The 13,592-nt window shown below is 51.3% G+C and overlaps 1 protein-coding gene across 1 annotated transcript; it reads left to right on the forward strand.

Annotated features, from left to right (window-relative positions):
* Nucleotides 1-3,291: 3,291 nt before the first annotated feature.
* On the forward strand, nucleotides 3,292-12,514 carry RBP7 (retinol binding protein 7; the record flags this gene model as incomplete). The annotated part of the gene is made up of 4 exons (XM_084242865.1): nucleotides 3,292-3,364; nucleotides 9,537-9,715; nucleotides 9,833-9,934; nucleotides 12,366-12,514. The coding sequence occupies 4 exons, from the start codon at nucleotides 3,292-3,294 to the stop codon at nucleotides 12,414-12,416; spliced, it is 405 nt and encodes a 134-aa protein (XP_084098991.1). The 3' UTR covers nucleotides 12,417-12,514.
* Nucleotides 12,515-13,592: the final 1,078 nt, after the last annotated feature.

Here is a 13,592-nt window from a genome sequence, read left to right on the forward strand (position 1 = left end):
GCGCGCAGACCTCTCCTGCCGCCCGCTGCTCCCCTCAGCAGTGTACTTCGGTCCTTCTGCCTGCTCTGCTCCCCGCTCTGGCTCTGGTGAATTCTCTCACCCTCCCGTGCTTCTGACTGTACCCAGTGCTTGTATAAACAAACAAACAAACAAATAAATAAATAAATAACATGCCTCTATTAAAAAAAAAATAAGTGAGGCTGAGGACCCGGGGTTTGATGGCTCACTGGCCTCTTTCTCTCTGTAATGCTGCACACGGGGAGGCAGAGGAGGCTGGTGCTCTTCGTGCCAGCTCATGTGCTGTGTTGACTTACCTTCTTCAAGGCAGATTCTTGGGTCCAAAGTTTCTCTTGATGGATAGGCTTTTAAATAGTGCTGCTAAAAGTATCAGTGTCACCAGAGCAGAAGACCCGAAGTTCTAGCGACACCATGCTTGTCGAGAGAACGGTGTGTGTAAAGCAGTGGTCTTGGTAAGTACACTCAGCGGGCTGTGCACGCTCCGAACAGAACCCTGATTGACTTGGCTTGTGCCTTCTAACAGGTCAGAAAAGGCAAGTTGCTGAAGGACACAAGTACCTGAATTTCATTTATCATCTTTGTCCAGATGTTTTTCACTGCCAGCAGCAAGAAGCAACCCCAAGTGGTGTAAATGATAAGGACATTTATACTGAGAGAACAGACAGGAGGATTCAGGGCCCATGGACAGAGTGAATCCAGTGTGTCCCCCGGGACCCAGATTCTCTCCAACCCTCTGCTCTGTGGTCTCAGTGGCCTAAACCTGCTGCCCCTTGAGTGAGAAGCTGGTCACTGGTAACAAGTCTCCTCGGTCATGTCCACATGTGGAGAAAGACTGGCTCCACTTTGTTAAAATCAAAGAGGCTTCCAGCCCGCTGGCCTATCAGACTTGAGATAGGTCATTGGTCACCACCATCTTCTCACCAAAAGCTGATACAGATTCATTAACTGCTTCACTTCCCTAAAACCAATCACTGGCAAAGTAGTGGGACTTCCGTGATTGGCTTGTCCTTGAACGAATCCAGCTCTTAGTACATGCTCGTATGCAGGCCTAGAGCCTCCGCTGGGTCGCCGTTGTATGTTTCCTTTGCCAGTGTCAAATGGAAGGAAAGAGAGGGCTCACATTTGGCCAACTAACTTTTTTTTTTTTTTAGAAATAACTTTTAGTCCTTGTCTAGAAGAAAGATCTTAGAATTGTGGTGAACGTTATTTCCTTATCACATGAGCATGTCCAGCCTCTATCCTGTTTGACTAAAAGTCAACCCTTTTCATTGTCGATGGCCCTTGCTCAAGCTGGCCAGCAGCCACATCAGCCAGCGCCGATGCTCAAGTGATTATTAGCTATTTCTGTGACGCTCGTGTTCAGGCCGACAATTAGAACAATGAGGTTTAAGGCTGGGAAGTGTGATTTCTCTGTGTCCTGTTCCCCTAGTCACCTGGAATTTAAACAGGTTTCCTGCTCCAGACTTCTGGCCAGAGTTCAGAGTTCTGTGGCCTTTAAATGGCAAGGGAAGGCTCATCCCAGGATTTGAGAACAACCTGCCATATTCCACCCAAGGAATCAATGTCCTACTCATTTTGGGTGAGGCTGCTGTGGCTTCTCAATAAAAATGGCCTTTCACCTTTGAAAAAGGTCATGGTTGGGCATTCAACAAATGTCTATGGAGCACTCACCAGTGCTAGACTCAGGGGATACGGGGAGGTGAATGAGATGAACTTGGTCTCTGGCCTTGAATTTTTTTGAAATTTTTTTTTAAAGATTTATTTATACAAGAGCTGGGGTACAGGCCAGAGGCGTGGGAGGGTGAGTGGATTCACCAGAGACAGAGCAGGGAGCAGAACAGGCAGACTGACAAAATACACTGCTGAGGGGAGCAGCGGGTGAGACAGGAGAGTTCCGCCATGCCATGTGGGTATCTCCCCAGCCGGCCAGGATAGAACCTGCGCTGCAGAGACTGTGGACAGCTTCATAGTGCTATGCTTGACCTGCTGTGCCACCGGGGAGGTCCCTGGCCTTGAATTTTAATGAAAAAGATCACTGATAAAACAAAACAATAGAATTATGGATTATCGTCAACATGAAGGAAGAAAGAGATGTGGTACAGAGTGGGCACCAGAAGGCTGTTCTGAAAAGGTTTTTCAGATTTTTAAAGAGATCCAAGTATTTCTCTGGTCCAGTGTTTTTTTTGTTTTTTAAAGATTTATTTATTTATGCATACATACAAGAACTGGGGTGTAAGCCAGAGGTGTGGGAGGTGAGAGGATTCACCAGAGACAGAGTGGGGAGCAGAACAGGTGGATCTACTGAAATACATGGCAGCGGGCAAGTGTTTTGTGGGTTGCTCCCTGGCCAGACGGGTATTGAACTCATGCTGCAGCGGCTGGCAATAGCTTGATCGTGCTGTCTTTAACTCCTGCACCACCAGGAAGGCCCCTGGTCAAGTGTTAAACCACCTGAAAAGACAAAGCAACATATGGAGAACGAAAATAGCTCCTTTATCACCCATAAAGTCTTGGTTAGAAGTTGTAGCTTTGGGTGAGGATCAGAAAAGGCATTCAGGTAACTGTGACGAATTCTGTTTCCCAAAACAGCTATTCCAAGAACCCCCAACCCACATGCTCGTGTCACGTGTTAGAACGTGGCATTGGGAGGTGAGGCTCACCTTCCTCTTTCCACCTGGGTAGACCTGTGAGTCTGGGGGAATCTGACTTCCGAAGCTCAGTCATAAAAGTTGGTACGGCATCGTCCTGGACCTCTGGGGATGCTCCCCCTTAGAACCCAGCACCATGCTGGGGCGACAGGCGGGAGGAAAAGGCTGAGAACCACAGAGATGCCACTTCCAGGTGGTGGCATTGCCCGACCATCACCAGGAACACTCCCCCCAGCCCTGCTTGTCAGGAGAGCAGACGCCTGAGCATCGAGACCGCTAGAGTTGGTTTACTGGATATTTTCTGCTGACCCAGTAATTAAAGCCATGAGTTTGGAGGAGATTCTTTGTAGGTGGAGAAGCACGAAACGCGAGACAGGTCCGGGTTTAAAGTGGGGGAAGAAGCCAAGGAGAGACCAGAGACCAGCGAGGGAGGGTGCTGGGGGTGGGGGCTGTAAAACCAAGAGCAGGTGGGGAAGGACCCCAGGGGTGGGGAGGGTTTCAGCACCCAGGGTGTCCACGCAGCACCCCCATGCCAGCGCCTCCCCAGCAGTCCCCGCCCCTTCCTGCCTTCCCAGCCACATAAACCCAGAGTCCGTGCCCCGCGCCAGGGGCGCCCGCGCCAGCCATGCCCGCGGACCTCAGCGGCACCTGGAGCCTGCGCAGCAGCGACAACTTCGAGGGCTACATGCTGGCCCTGGGTAGGGTGGAGGGCCCGGGGCTGGCCCCCCGGGGCTTGGGGTTCCCGGGAAGGGGGCTGTGCCTGGCCTGGCCCTCTCCCTGTCTCCCCTTCCCCGGCCCATCTGTCGGCCAGTCCCCACTCTGCACCCCCTGGTTCTGTCCGTCCTCCGGCCCCTCATCCTCCTGCCCAGCCCTGTCCTCCCTCCCTGTCCCTCCCGGCTCCTCCTTTCTGCCCCTGCCCCGGCGCCCCTCGCTGCTCCCCCACCCCGCCCCGCCTTCCGTCCCCTGGCCCCTCTGGTACCCCAACCTCCGTGCCCCCTTCTGCCCACCCACGGCTCGGTCTCTGCCCGCCCCGCGGCCACGACTCCTGTGCGGCCGGGAGCCCCCGAGGGTGGGGCGCGGGGCGGAGGCCCCCCCGGGTGCGGGCGCGGGCGGGAGCGCCCTTGCCGGCGACCCTCGCCCGCGGCCGCCTTCGAGCGGGGCTGCGGCTCTCCCGGGAGGCCCCGCCGGCGCTGTGGTCGCGGGGCGCCGTCTGGCCGCGAAGGGGGGCGGGTCCCCGCGGGGGCCGGGCGGGCGGCGGGGCCGCAGGAGGCTGGCGGGAGGCCCCGAGCCCGGCCTGCGTCCGCGGGCTTCGCGCCTGACCCTCTCCCCTGCGGGGGCGCGGGGCGCGGGGCGCGGGGCGCGGGGCGCGGGCCCGGGCTTCTGGGAGGCCGCGCCCCTCGCCGACCCCTGAGCGTGACGCCAGCCCCGAGCCCGGCGCGTCGGCGCTGGGGCGGGGGCTCCGGCCTCGCCTGTCCCGCGCGGGGTTCGGCTCCCCCCTCCGGCGCGGGGTCCGCGGGGCCGGCGCGCGGGCCGGGAGGGTCTCGGGTTTCCCCGCGCGGCGGGCGGGCGCCCCTCCCGGCCAGGCGCCTCCTTTGCCCGCACGGGGTCCCCTTCTCCAGACCCGCGGGATCGCGCCCCGCTGCTGCCAAGAGCTGCTCCCCACCCACGCGCCGGGAGCCGCGAGCAGGCGGGAGGCCGCGCCCGGGCTGCTCCGGCTCCTTGTCTGACGCTGGGCCTCAGTTTCTCCACCTGTGAATTGCGGGGGGGGGGCGGGGGGCCCGGGGGGGGGGTGTAGCGGCGGGAAGAGACAGCGCAGGGTCTCTGATTCCAGCGGGCGGGTAGGAGGAGCGAGTCCTGGAGCCCTCGGTGGCTTTCGCAGACTTTTACTGGGATTTACCAGGCACGCGGCAGGCGGGGGCGCCGGGGGGCCCAGAGGCCTCCCAGCCCCCAGCAAGTCTTCACTCTGTCTGGGCTCTGCGGCCTCCTCTCCTGTTCTCTGCTTCTCTCGTGGTTCTGCTCCTGCTGGCGTCCCCGTGACGCCGCCCTTCTAAGCCCAGTCTCCGCCCAGGTGAATCCCACCTACACCTGCCCACACCCCGCTCCAGGTGCCGCCGTCAGGCGTGCGTTCGGGGCTGCAAGGATCATCATCCATCCTGAGGGCGGGAGGGCAGAAAGGCCGGATACTTTTTACCTCACCCTACAGGGAGCTAGTTTCTTTATATTGTGTTAACATAGATATGATGTAAAACGTGTCCTCTTAGCCACCCTGGAATGTTCTGGTCTGTGACTCAGTGTTTGCACGACCCCTGAGCGGGTGCTGGGTTCTCCTCGCCCCTTCTGCCCTGGAGCACCGGTGGGGAAGCCTGGAGCTGCTCCAGCTCCGTCTGAGCAGACCATGCAGAATCTCGGAGGCAGGAAAACAATCTCTTCCCTTTGCTCCTCTTGCGTTCCTGGGCTGCAGCCCTGCAGGTTGGACTTACAACAGACTTACAACAGATGCTGCTCTCACCAGCCTGGAGATGGCACCAGGAGAGGCTGAATAATAAACTTTACAGGGCCTCCCCTCTCAGACTCTGAGACAAGCACATCTATTAGCACCTGCCTTTTGAGCACACAGGGCACTCACCATGAGTAACTCAAAGGGGTGGTGAGAGCTCTGCCCACGCAGCACCCCCGCAGAGAATGATGTTTTTGTAGGGAAGGGACTCAACAAAGGAAAAGGACTTTGAGCTGCTAAGAGTGGCAAATTGTGGGAAGGTAAATCCGTGGAGGACCTAATGGGAGCTTAGGCCTGTTTGTAAAGTTTGTTTATTTTTTTTTTATAGATTTATTTATTTATACAAGCACTGGGTACAGTCAGAAGCACGGGAGGGTGAGAGAATTCACCAGAGCCAGAGCGGGGAACAGAACAGGCAGAAGGACCGAAGTACACTGCTGAGGGGAGCAGCGGGCGCAGCAGGAGAGGTCTGTGCGCCATGTGGGACCCTCGCTGGCGGCCGGGGATCGAACCGGCACTGCAGAGGCTGTGGGCAGCTTCGCAGCCCAGCGCTCAACAGCTGCGCTACGAGGGGAGGCCCTGTAAAGTTTATTATGCAGCCTCTCCTGGTGCCATGTCCAGGCTGGTGAGAGCAGCATCCTCTGCCGTGATGAACTTGTCCTTCCTGGTGGAGAGGGCACAGTAGGGGGGACAGCTTTACAAATGTGTGTCCTGCTCTTAGGCAAATAGTGGGTAGAGCTTTTCTTCTATCTGCTTCTTCCTAATTATTTTCAGCTCAAAATAATCCATTTGCCAGAGTGGCACATTTTGGCATGGCACATCCTGTCACCTGCAATTTTAATTTTGTTCCCTCTCTTTCCAATTCATAGTCAGGTGTAGAAACTTATTCTTCCCAAGTGGTAAGGCCTGTTATTTTACTGACCTTCCCATCCCCCAAATGAGTGATGCCATATGACCAGAAGTCTCCCCTGTTTTCTTTGGGTCCTGTCTGGCTACTGGCGTGGTGGACGGAGTGTTGAATGTCAGGTGTTGGCTTCGCATCCTGCCTTGCTGGGCATCCTTTTCTGCCACTCTCAGGGCTTTCAGGCCAAGCCTCCAAGAGAAGAGCAGGGCATGGGGTCCCGGCAACACTTCAGCTGTGGGGAAATTGTGTGCGATATCTGTTGTGTGGGCGGCTGACCTGGCATCACAGGACACCTCTGTGTGCGCTGACCAGTGCTTTTCAAGTGCCTTAGTGGAACCCTTCCCCTTCCCCACTAGGGTTTGCTTCTCTGTATGTTCTACTATCACCCCTTATTTGATACTTGCCCCCATGATTTCAATAGATGTTTATCAATTGTCTGCCACGATGTTCAATCCTGGAAGCTAACAGGAGCTATTTATTTGTATTACTTACTTGTTTAAAAAAAGATTTATTTATGTATACAAGAACTGGGGTACAGGCCAGAGGTGTGGAGGGTGAGAGGATTCCCCAGAGACAGAGTGGGGAGCAGAACAGGAAGATCTACTGAAATACACTGCTGAGGGGAGCAGCGGGCGAGACAGGAGAGGTCTGCCACACCATGTGGGTAGCTCCCTGGCCGGGGATCAACTCTTGAACTCATGCTGCAGTGGCTTCATAGTGCTGAGACTTAGCCCCTTGTGCCACCAGGGAGGACCTGCATTGCTTACTTTTTAATTCACTAGGCAAGTCATTTCAGCATCCCTCCTAGGGTGGGAGCAGAGTCCCTTCTTAGATGGCACTTAGATTAGCCTCTTTTCACCTTCCTCTTTGGTTGTAAGCCCCTCAAGGGCAGGAACTGCACATGTGTGGCTTTGCTTTCTCTCCCACTTCCCATCCATGCCCACCCACCCCAGTAAAAGGTGCTCAAATTCATTTGTTTTGTCTAGAGAAAGGTGAGGTGGCTCCTGGCTCTGAGAAAGCATATCTTGCTTTCCAGCTGCTCTGGAACCTTCACCAGCTTTAATCCATTGACCATTAGGTTCTCGCTATATGGTAGGTGCCACAGGGAAGGTGCCCACGATGCCTGGGTCTTCTTATTCCCGTGGGGAGGTTGGCACCTTTCCGGCCCATGGGCTCTGCACACGCTAGGCATTTACTACATATCTAAATTGAAAGAGGAAAAAGTAAATGATAGAAAACATCATGCCAATGAAGGAAATGATTGACATATTTCATTTTTAAAACATCCTTATAGTTCCTTTTAAATTAGGGAGAAAATGCCGTCCTTCGATCAAAGTAGATAACAGAGACATTACATCTAAGCAGTTTAAACAACCACTTAGTTTGTTAAGGAGTGAGGACATGATGACAAAATAGAGATGTTATAAGCACATAAAATGGGACATCTAAGTTAAAAAGGCAATTTTGAGATCTGTGGGGTTAAATTGTCTACAGAGGGACTACCCGAGGGATTGTTTTTCAAATTATAATATTGATGATACATCAGCCAAGTAGTTTTAGAATTATTCAGGGTTTAGGAGGGATTGTTGGCTTTTCTTTTACACAAGGATAGTTTTCAGACCAGTATCTGGGAGGTCAGTTTAATTCAAAACAATTTTCAGAAAACCCAGCAACTCTGTTGAAACCTTAAAGCTAGTTTAAGTACAAAGTTTTTGTATTAGATTTTTAACACTAGAATGACTATTTACATGATACATAAAATGATAATATTAGATAATTACATAGTATGAGAAATATTACATTTTCTCTTAAGAATTAAGTTAACAATCCTGGATATTACTGGATCACTTAGATATACAATTTATTTTAAATTTGTATACATATAAGGAAAATACATTTAATTTTATAATGATGTGTTACACACCTCAGATCTTTAAAATCTAGGGGCAAAATGAGCAATGGCCTCTTTTTTTTTTTTAAAGTAGAAGTGGGGTGAGTGCCTGTTAGCATGACAAGACTCAAATAAGTGATCAGAGAAGGCTCAGCAATGCATCTCATAATGAAGCCCCACCAGCATCTCTTTTGGGGGACAACTACTCCTTTTGGACTAGAACTGACCTGCAGCAATCCAAGATGACTCTGATAATGTCTCTCTGAGCTTTTTTAATTTTGTTTTTAAAGATTTATTTATTTATACAAGAACCGGGGTACAGGCCAGATGCAAGGGAGGGTGAGAGGATTCCCCAGAGACAGAGTGGGGAGCAGAACAGGCAGACTGACGAAATACACTGCTGAGGGGAGCAGTGGGCAAGACAGGAGAGGTCTGCTGCAGCTCACATTATATTGCAATTTCCTCTTTGAGTTCTTAGATTTGTCATATTAAATTGCTCCACTGGCCAGGGATCAAACTCATGCTGCAGTGGCTGCGGAAAGCTTCATAGTGCTAAGACTTAACCCCTTGTGCCACCAGGGAGGCTCTGGACACTATTTTAAATAACAATCCTTGCTTCTAGCCATATGACATGTTGGAAATTAGGGTGATTGCAGCAGTTTTTAAGTCTCCCTCATTGTTGAGAAACTCTCCAAATGCTGTCTTAGTTTGAAGTGTCAATCCATGACACAGAAAATGGGGAGTGGCTGTGGTTGAGGCTGGCTTGGGGGCTAATCCCATCCCCTTGGCTTCCTTGTAGCCTCGGGGGGATTCTCAGAATTGCTTCTGCCATGCCGGGCTCCAATGCCATTAGTCTTGGCATCTCATGTGGATGTTAAGATGTCATCTCTTTTCTTTCTTAAAAATTATTTTGAGGGCCTCCCTGATGGTGCAAGGGGTTATATCTCAGCACTATGAAGCTCTTTGCAGCCACTGCAGACCTCTCCTGTCTTGCCCACTGCTCCCCTCCGCAGTGTATTTCATTAGATCCACTTGTTCTGCTCTCCACTCTGTCTCTGGTGAATCCTCTCACCCTACACCTCTGGCCTACACCCCAGCTCTTGTATGCGTAAATAAATAAATAAAATCTTAAAAAAAATTATTTTGAAAGGTGATGGTGCATGGTTAAATTGGTGGTGGGAATTTTATGGGGACTACACCTGAAAGGACAAAGCATACAAGCATGCATTGTACAAAAATGAACAATGATGGGGCCTCCCTGGTGGCGCAAGGGGTTAAGCACCGCACTATGAAGCAATCCGCAGCCTCTGTAGCATGAGTTCAATCCCTGGCTGGCTGGCCAGTGAGAAACCCATATGGCACAGCAGACCTCTCCTGTCTTGCCCACTGCTCCCCTCAGCAGTGGATTTTGGTCAGTCTGCCTGTTCTGTTCCCCACTCTGTCTCTGGTGGATCCTCCTACCCCACGCATCTCTGATCTGTACCCCAGCTCTTTTATGTATAAATAAATAAATCTTTTTAAAAATGAACAGTGATGAAATATATATATAAATTTAAAAATTAAAAAAATATTTTGAAGGTATTGACTTTGCTACTCGCAAGATAGCCAAGTTGCTGAAGCCACAGAAAGTGATTGAGCAAAATGGGGATTCTTTCGTCATCCACACATACAGCAGCTTGAGGAACTACCTTGTTAAATTTAAAGTGGGAGAAGAATTTGAGGAAGATAACAAAGGCCTGGATAACAGAAAATGCAAGGTAAAAATAAAAGCAAAAGAGAGGTTCTTCATTTTTAGGTTCTTCATTTCAACTGACAGTCTCCTTAGTAAGACCTGAGGATCCTGCCAGAGCAAACCTCTTTCTCCCCTCATGTAGAGCTTGGTTACCTGGGAAGATGACCGACTCACCTGTGTCCAGATAGGCGAGAAGAAGAACAGAGGCTGGGCCCACTGGATTGAAGGGAATGAGCTCCATCTGGTACTTGCGGCATTTTGCTCTTTTTTTTTTTTAAGTTTTATTTATTTATGCATACTAGATCTGGGGTACAGGGCAGAAGTGTGTGAGGGGAGGGGTGTTGAGAGGAGTCACCAGAGACAGAGTGGGGAACACGACAGGCAGACTGACTGAAATCCACTGCTGAGGGGAGCAGCGGGTGAGTCAGGAGAGGTCTATAATGCCATGTGGGTAGCTCCCTGGCCGGGGCTCGAACTCATGCTGCAGTGGCTGCGGACTGCTTCATAGTGCTGCATCTTAACCGTTTGCACCACCAGGGAAGCCCTACTCTTCTTTTTGATGAGATGATAGAATAAAGAATGAAACAGGAGATCATTGAGAATCCCAACCCATCCCAGCTGTTTTCATTTTGGCAGGTCACCTTCCCATCTCTGTCAGAAGACCCTGCCTTTTCATTTACATAAACACCTAGTCTGGCTTTTTCAATAATTTTCCTGTTGGATTCATCATGTAGTCATCAAATAATACAATAAGGTAGCAGACTGCATTATATTTCATCTGGTTGATGAGCCCTCATTTAGTAAAACATTTTCTTGAATGTGTCAGGGGGTGGTTTCAGTGTTTTTACAGAAACAGTAATGTTTCTGCTGTTGATTAAATTCGCATACACAGAGCCTTTTGCATCCATGTATATAGTCCCTTAGGAAGAATACACAGAATTTCAGAGGCTCGTATCCACACATCATTGCCTCCTGCCACTGTGCTGCCTTATTCACCTCCAAAAGAGTATCAATTTCTTATGCCGCCTGCACTGCTTGAATGTACAAATTCTAGCGCAATCTAATCAATGATTTCTAAATATAATTTAGAAGGCATAAAGGCTTCTGAGGCTTCATAATAGCTTTATAAAGGAGATTTCCTTCCTGCCATATATAATGGCTTAATTTTTCAGTGAGTGCTGATTTTGTATCCAATTACTATGCTAAATCCTTTGAGTGAATTATCTCACTTAGTCCTCAGGACCATCCTGTGAAAGGGCCACTATATTTCCCATTTACAGATGAAGAGATTAAGACTTAGAAATTCCCCAAAGCTGCAGTGTGGAAATTCAAACCAAGACAAGCATGTGTGATGGCAACTCTATGCCTATTTTTCCCCTCTTTGTAGGTGTAAAACCGCAGTGAGATTCATGGAAATGACACTAAGTACTTAGGTTAAGGTGGACTCTGGGTGGTCCTTGAGGGTCTGGGTAGCCTGATTATAGAGGCATTGGAGGTATTCTGGTCATAAATGAACACATCTCACACCCTGCTGACCATGAAAACAATGGATTGGGACGCAACTTATGACGCTAGTAAGGAACTTGCTGTCACAAAATGTAATAGGCACCTGCCATGGAACATCCCCAGCTGTTAGAAGGTTTTGATGAGTTGCTGTAAGGAGGCGTGTGTCCAGCCTTGGAGCTTCCGGGCACTCTGTCCAAGCAGGGCACAGAAGGACCCTTCTCTAAGGACACTCAAGGGATAATCCTTACCTGCTGTGATACAGTAAGAATGACAGATTTGGTCTTTGTCCCTGGTTCCTGAAGCCCTTGGGATCTCCAGTCATAACTGTTTTCTGTCTGCTTATGAGATGACTGGTGGCGGGGCGTCCCTAGATAGATTCAGCATGGAGACTGGTCCCCAGGAAGATCAAGGTATGATCGCGGCCAGTGATGTAATCCATCAGGTCTGTAAAATGAGACCACCCAAGTCCCCACATGATGGGGTTCAGAGAGCTCCTGCCTGCCTGGTGAACAGATTGACGTTCCATTGTGTCTCCTCCATTTGTCTGTTCCTGAGTTGTAGCTTTATTTTTTTTAAAGATTTATTTATGCATACAAGAGCTGGGGTACAGGCCAGAGGTGTGGGGGGGGTGAGAGAATCCCCCAGAGACAGAGTGGGGAGTGGAACAGGCAGATCGGCTGAAATACACTGCTGAGGGGAGCAGCAGGGAGACAGGAGAGGTCTGCTGTGCCATGTGGGCCAGCTCCCTGGCTGGGGCTTGAACTCGTGCTGCAGTGGCTGTGGATAGCGTCATAGGTTGCGTCCCAACACATTGCGCCACCAGGGAGGCCCTGAGTTGTAGCTTTAAACCTGGATATGTGAGAAAGGGCGTTCCTGTGCTCTGCAAGCCATTCCAGCGAATGGCTGAATCCCAGCTGGTCAGCCAGCACTATGGTGGCCCCTGATGTCCTGGGAGCTCGCGAGTGGCAGTGGAGGTGGGCCAGTGTCTCGTGACACAGAGGGTCTGCACCAATTCCAGTCACTAGTGGAATTGAATTACTGGACACACCGTGGGTGTCAGAGAGCTGGAGAAGAAGCGTTGAAGACGCCACACATCGCATGTCCAAGAGTTGGGGGTAACAATCACAACACACCACCTGCCTGCTCATCTCCTCCCTCCTTGTCCCTAGGAAATGTTCTGCGAAGGCCAGGTGTGCAGACAGACCTTCCAGAGAGCCTGATCTGTGTCCAGCAAGAGTCCATGTGGCTGAGCCTCATGGCCACTTATATTTCAGAACGAGCAGGTGCCAACAACCTGCCAGAAGCCACTCAGACTGTGGGAAACTGCTCAATAAACCTTCTGGGACGCCGGTGTTTTCTTTCTACATTTAGTAAGACCTTTATTTTAAGAAATGCTGGAAGCCATTGAGGTGCGCCTTGGACACGGTGAATGAAATTTCATTCCTGCCTCAAGTGTACCGAGGAAAAAGGACAAAGCAGGTTGTGTGAACGGGTGCCAAGTCCAGGCAGCTCTGAGAGTGGAGGAGGGGCAAACCTGGCGGGGGGGGGGGGTGGCAGGGGTCTGGGTAAAGGAGGTGATCTTGAAGCTAAGACCTGATGCATAAGTCAGCGGGAAGATTGGGATGTGCTCTAGGTGAAAGGCTGGGGAGAAGGTGGAGGGATATTTGGAAAACAGAAAAGATTGTTGTAGTTGGCACATAGGCTCCATGGCAGGGGACAGAGGCTCCATGGCGGGGGGACATAGGGCCTGTGAGGGGCATAGGGCACATGGGAGAGCATAGGGTCTATGGGAGGGCATAGGAGCCATAGAAGCATAGGGTATATGGGGGGAGCACGGGGTCTGTGGGGGGTGTATAGGCTGTATGGGGAGCACAGGGCATATGGGAGGGGGGAGATGACAGAGGAGACGGAAATGACAGGCAGGGGTCCCGTCCGGAAGAGCCTTGAATGCCGGGTTAAAGAGGTAAGATTTTTGTCCCCAAAGTCACAGGAAGTGGTGACAGGTATGAGCAGGCGATCTGCTTGGCCAAGTTGGCACATCCAAGGGAAGTCCAGCCGCAGAGGGGAGGGGAGGCGTGTAGGTCAAACACTGGGAAAGGCCTTGAGGCTGGAGAGAAGTAGCCATCGCGTCAGAGTCAGAACCCGCTGTCCAAGGTGATGGTGTGGGCCGGTGGGTGAGGGGTGGGCCGATGGGTGAGGGCTGGGGCCGGTGGAAGGGGAATAATCAAGGAAATGCCCTGGTTTCGGTTCAAGTGGCTGTGGAAGAATGAAGCTCGTGAGAGAGGAGAACACGGCAAAGGCAGGGAGGTGGACCTGCAAGTTCTGGTTCTAGGTGAACATGCGCAGCGCGAGGCCGGCCGCCAGGAGACAATGACTCGGGGGATCCGGAGCCGCGC

Source organism: Talpa europaea, assembly GCF_964194135.1.
Source record: "Talpa europaea genome assembly, chromosome: 9".
Lineage (NCBI taxonomy): Eukaryota > Metazoa > Chordata > Mammalia > Eulipotyphla > Talpidae > Talpa > Talpa europaea.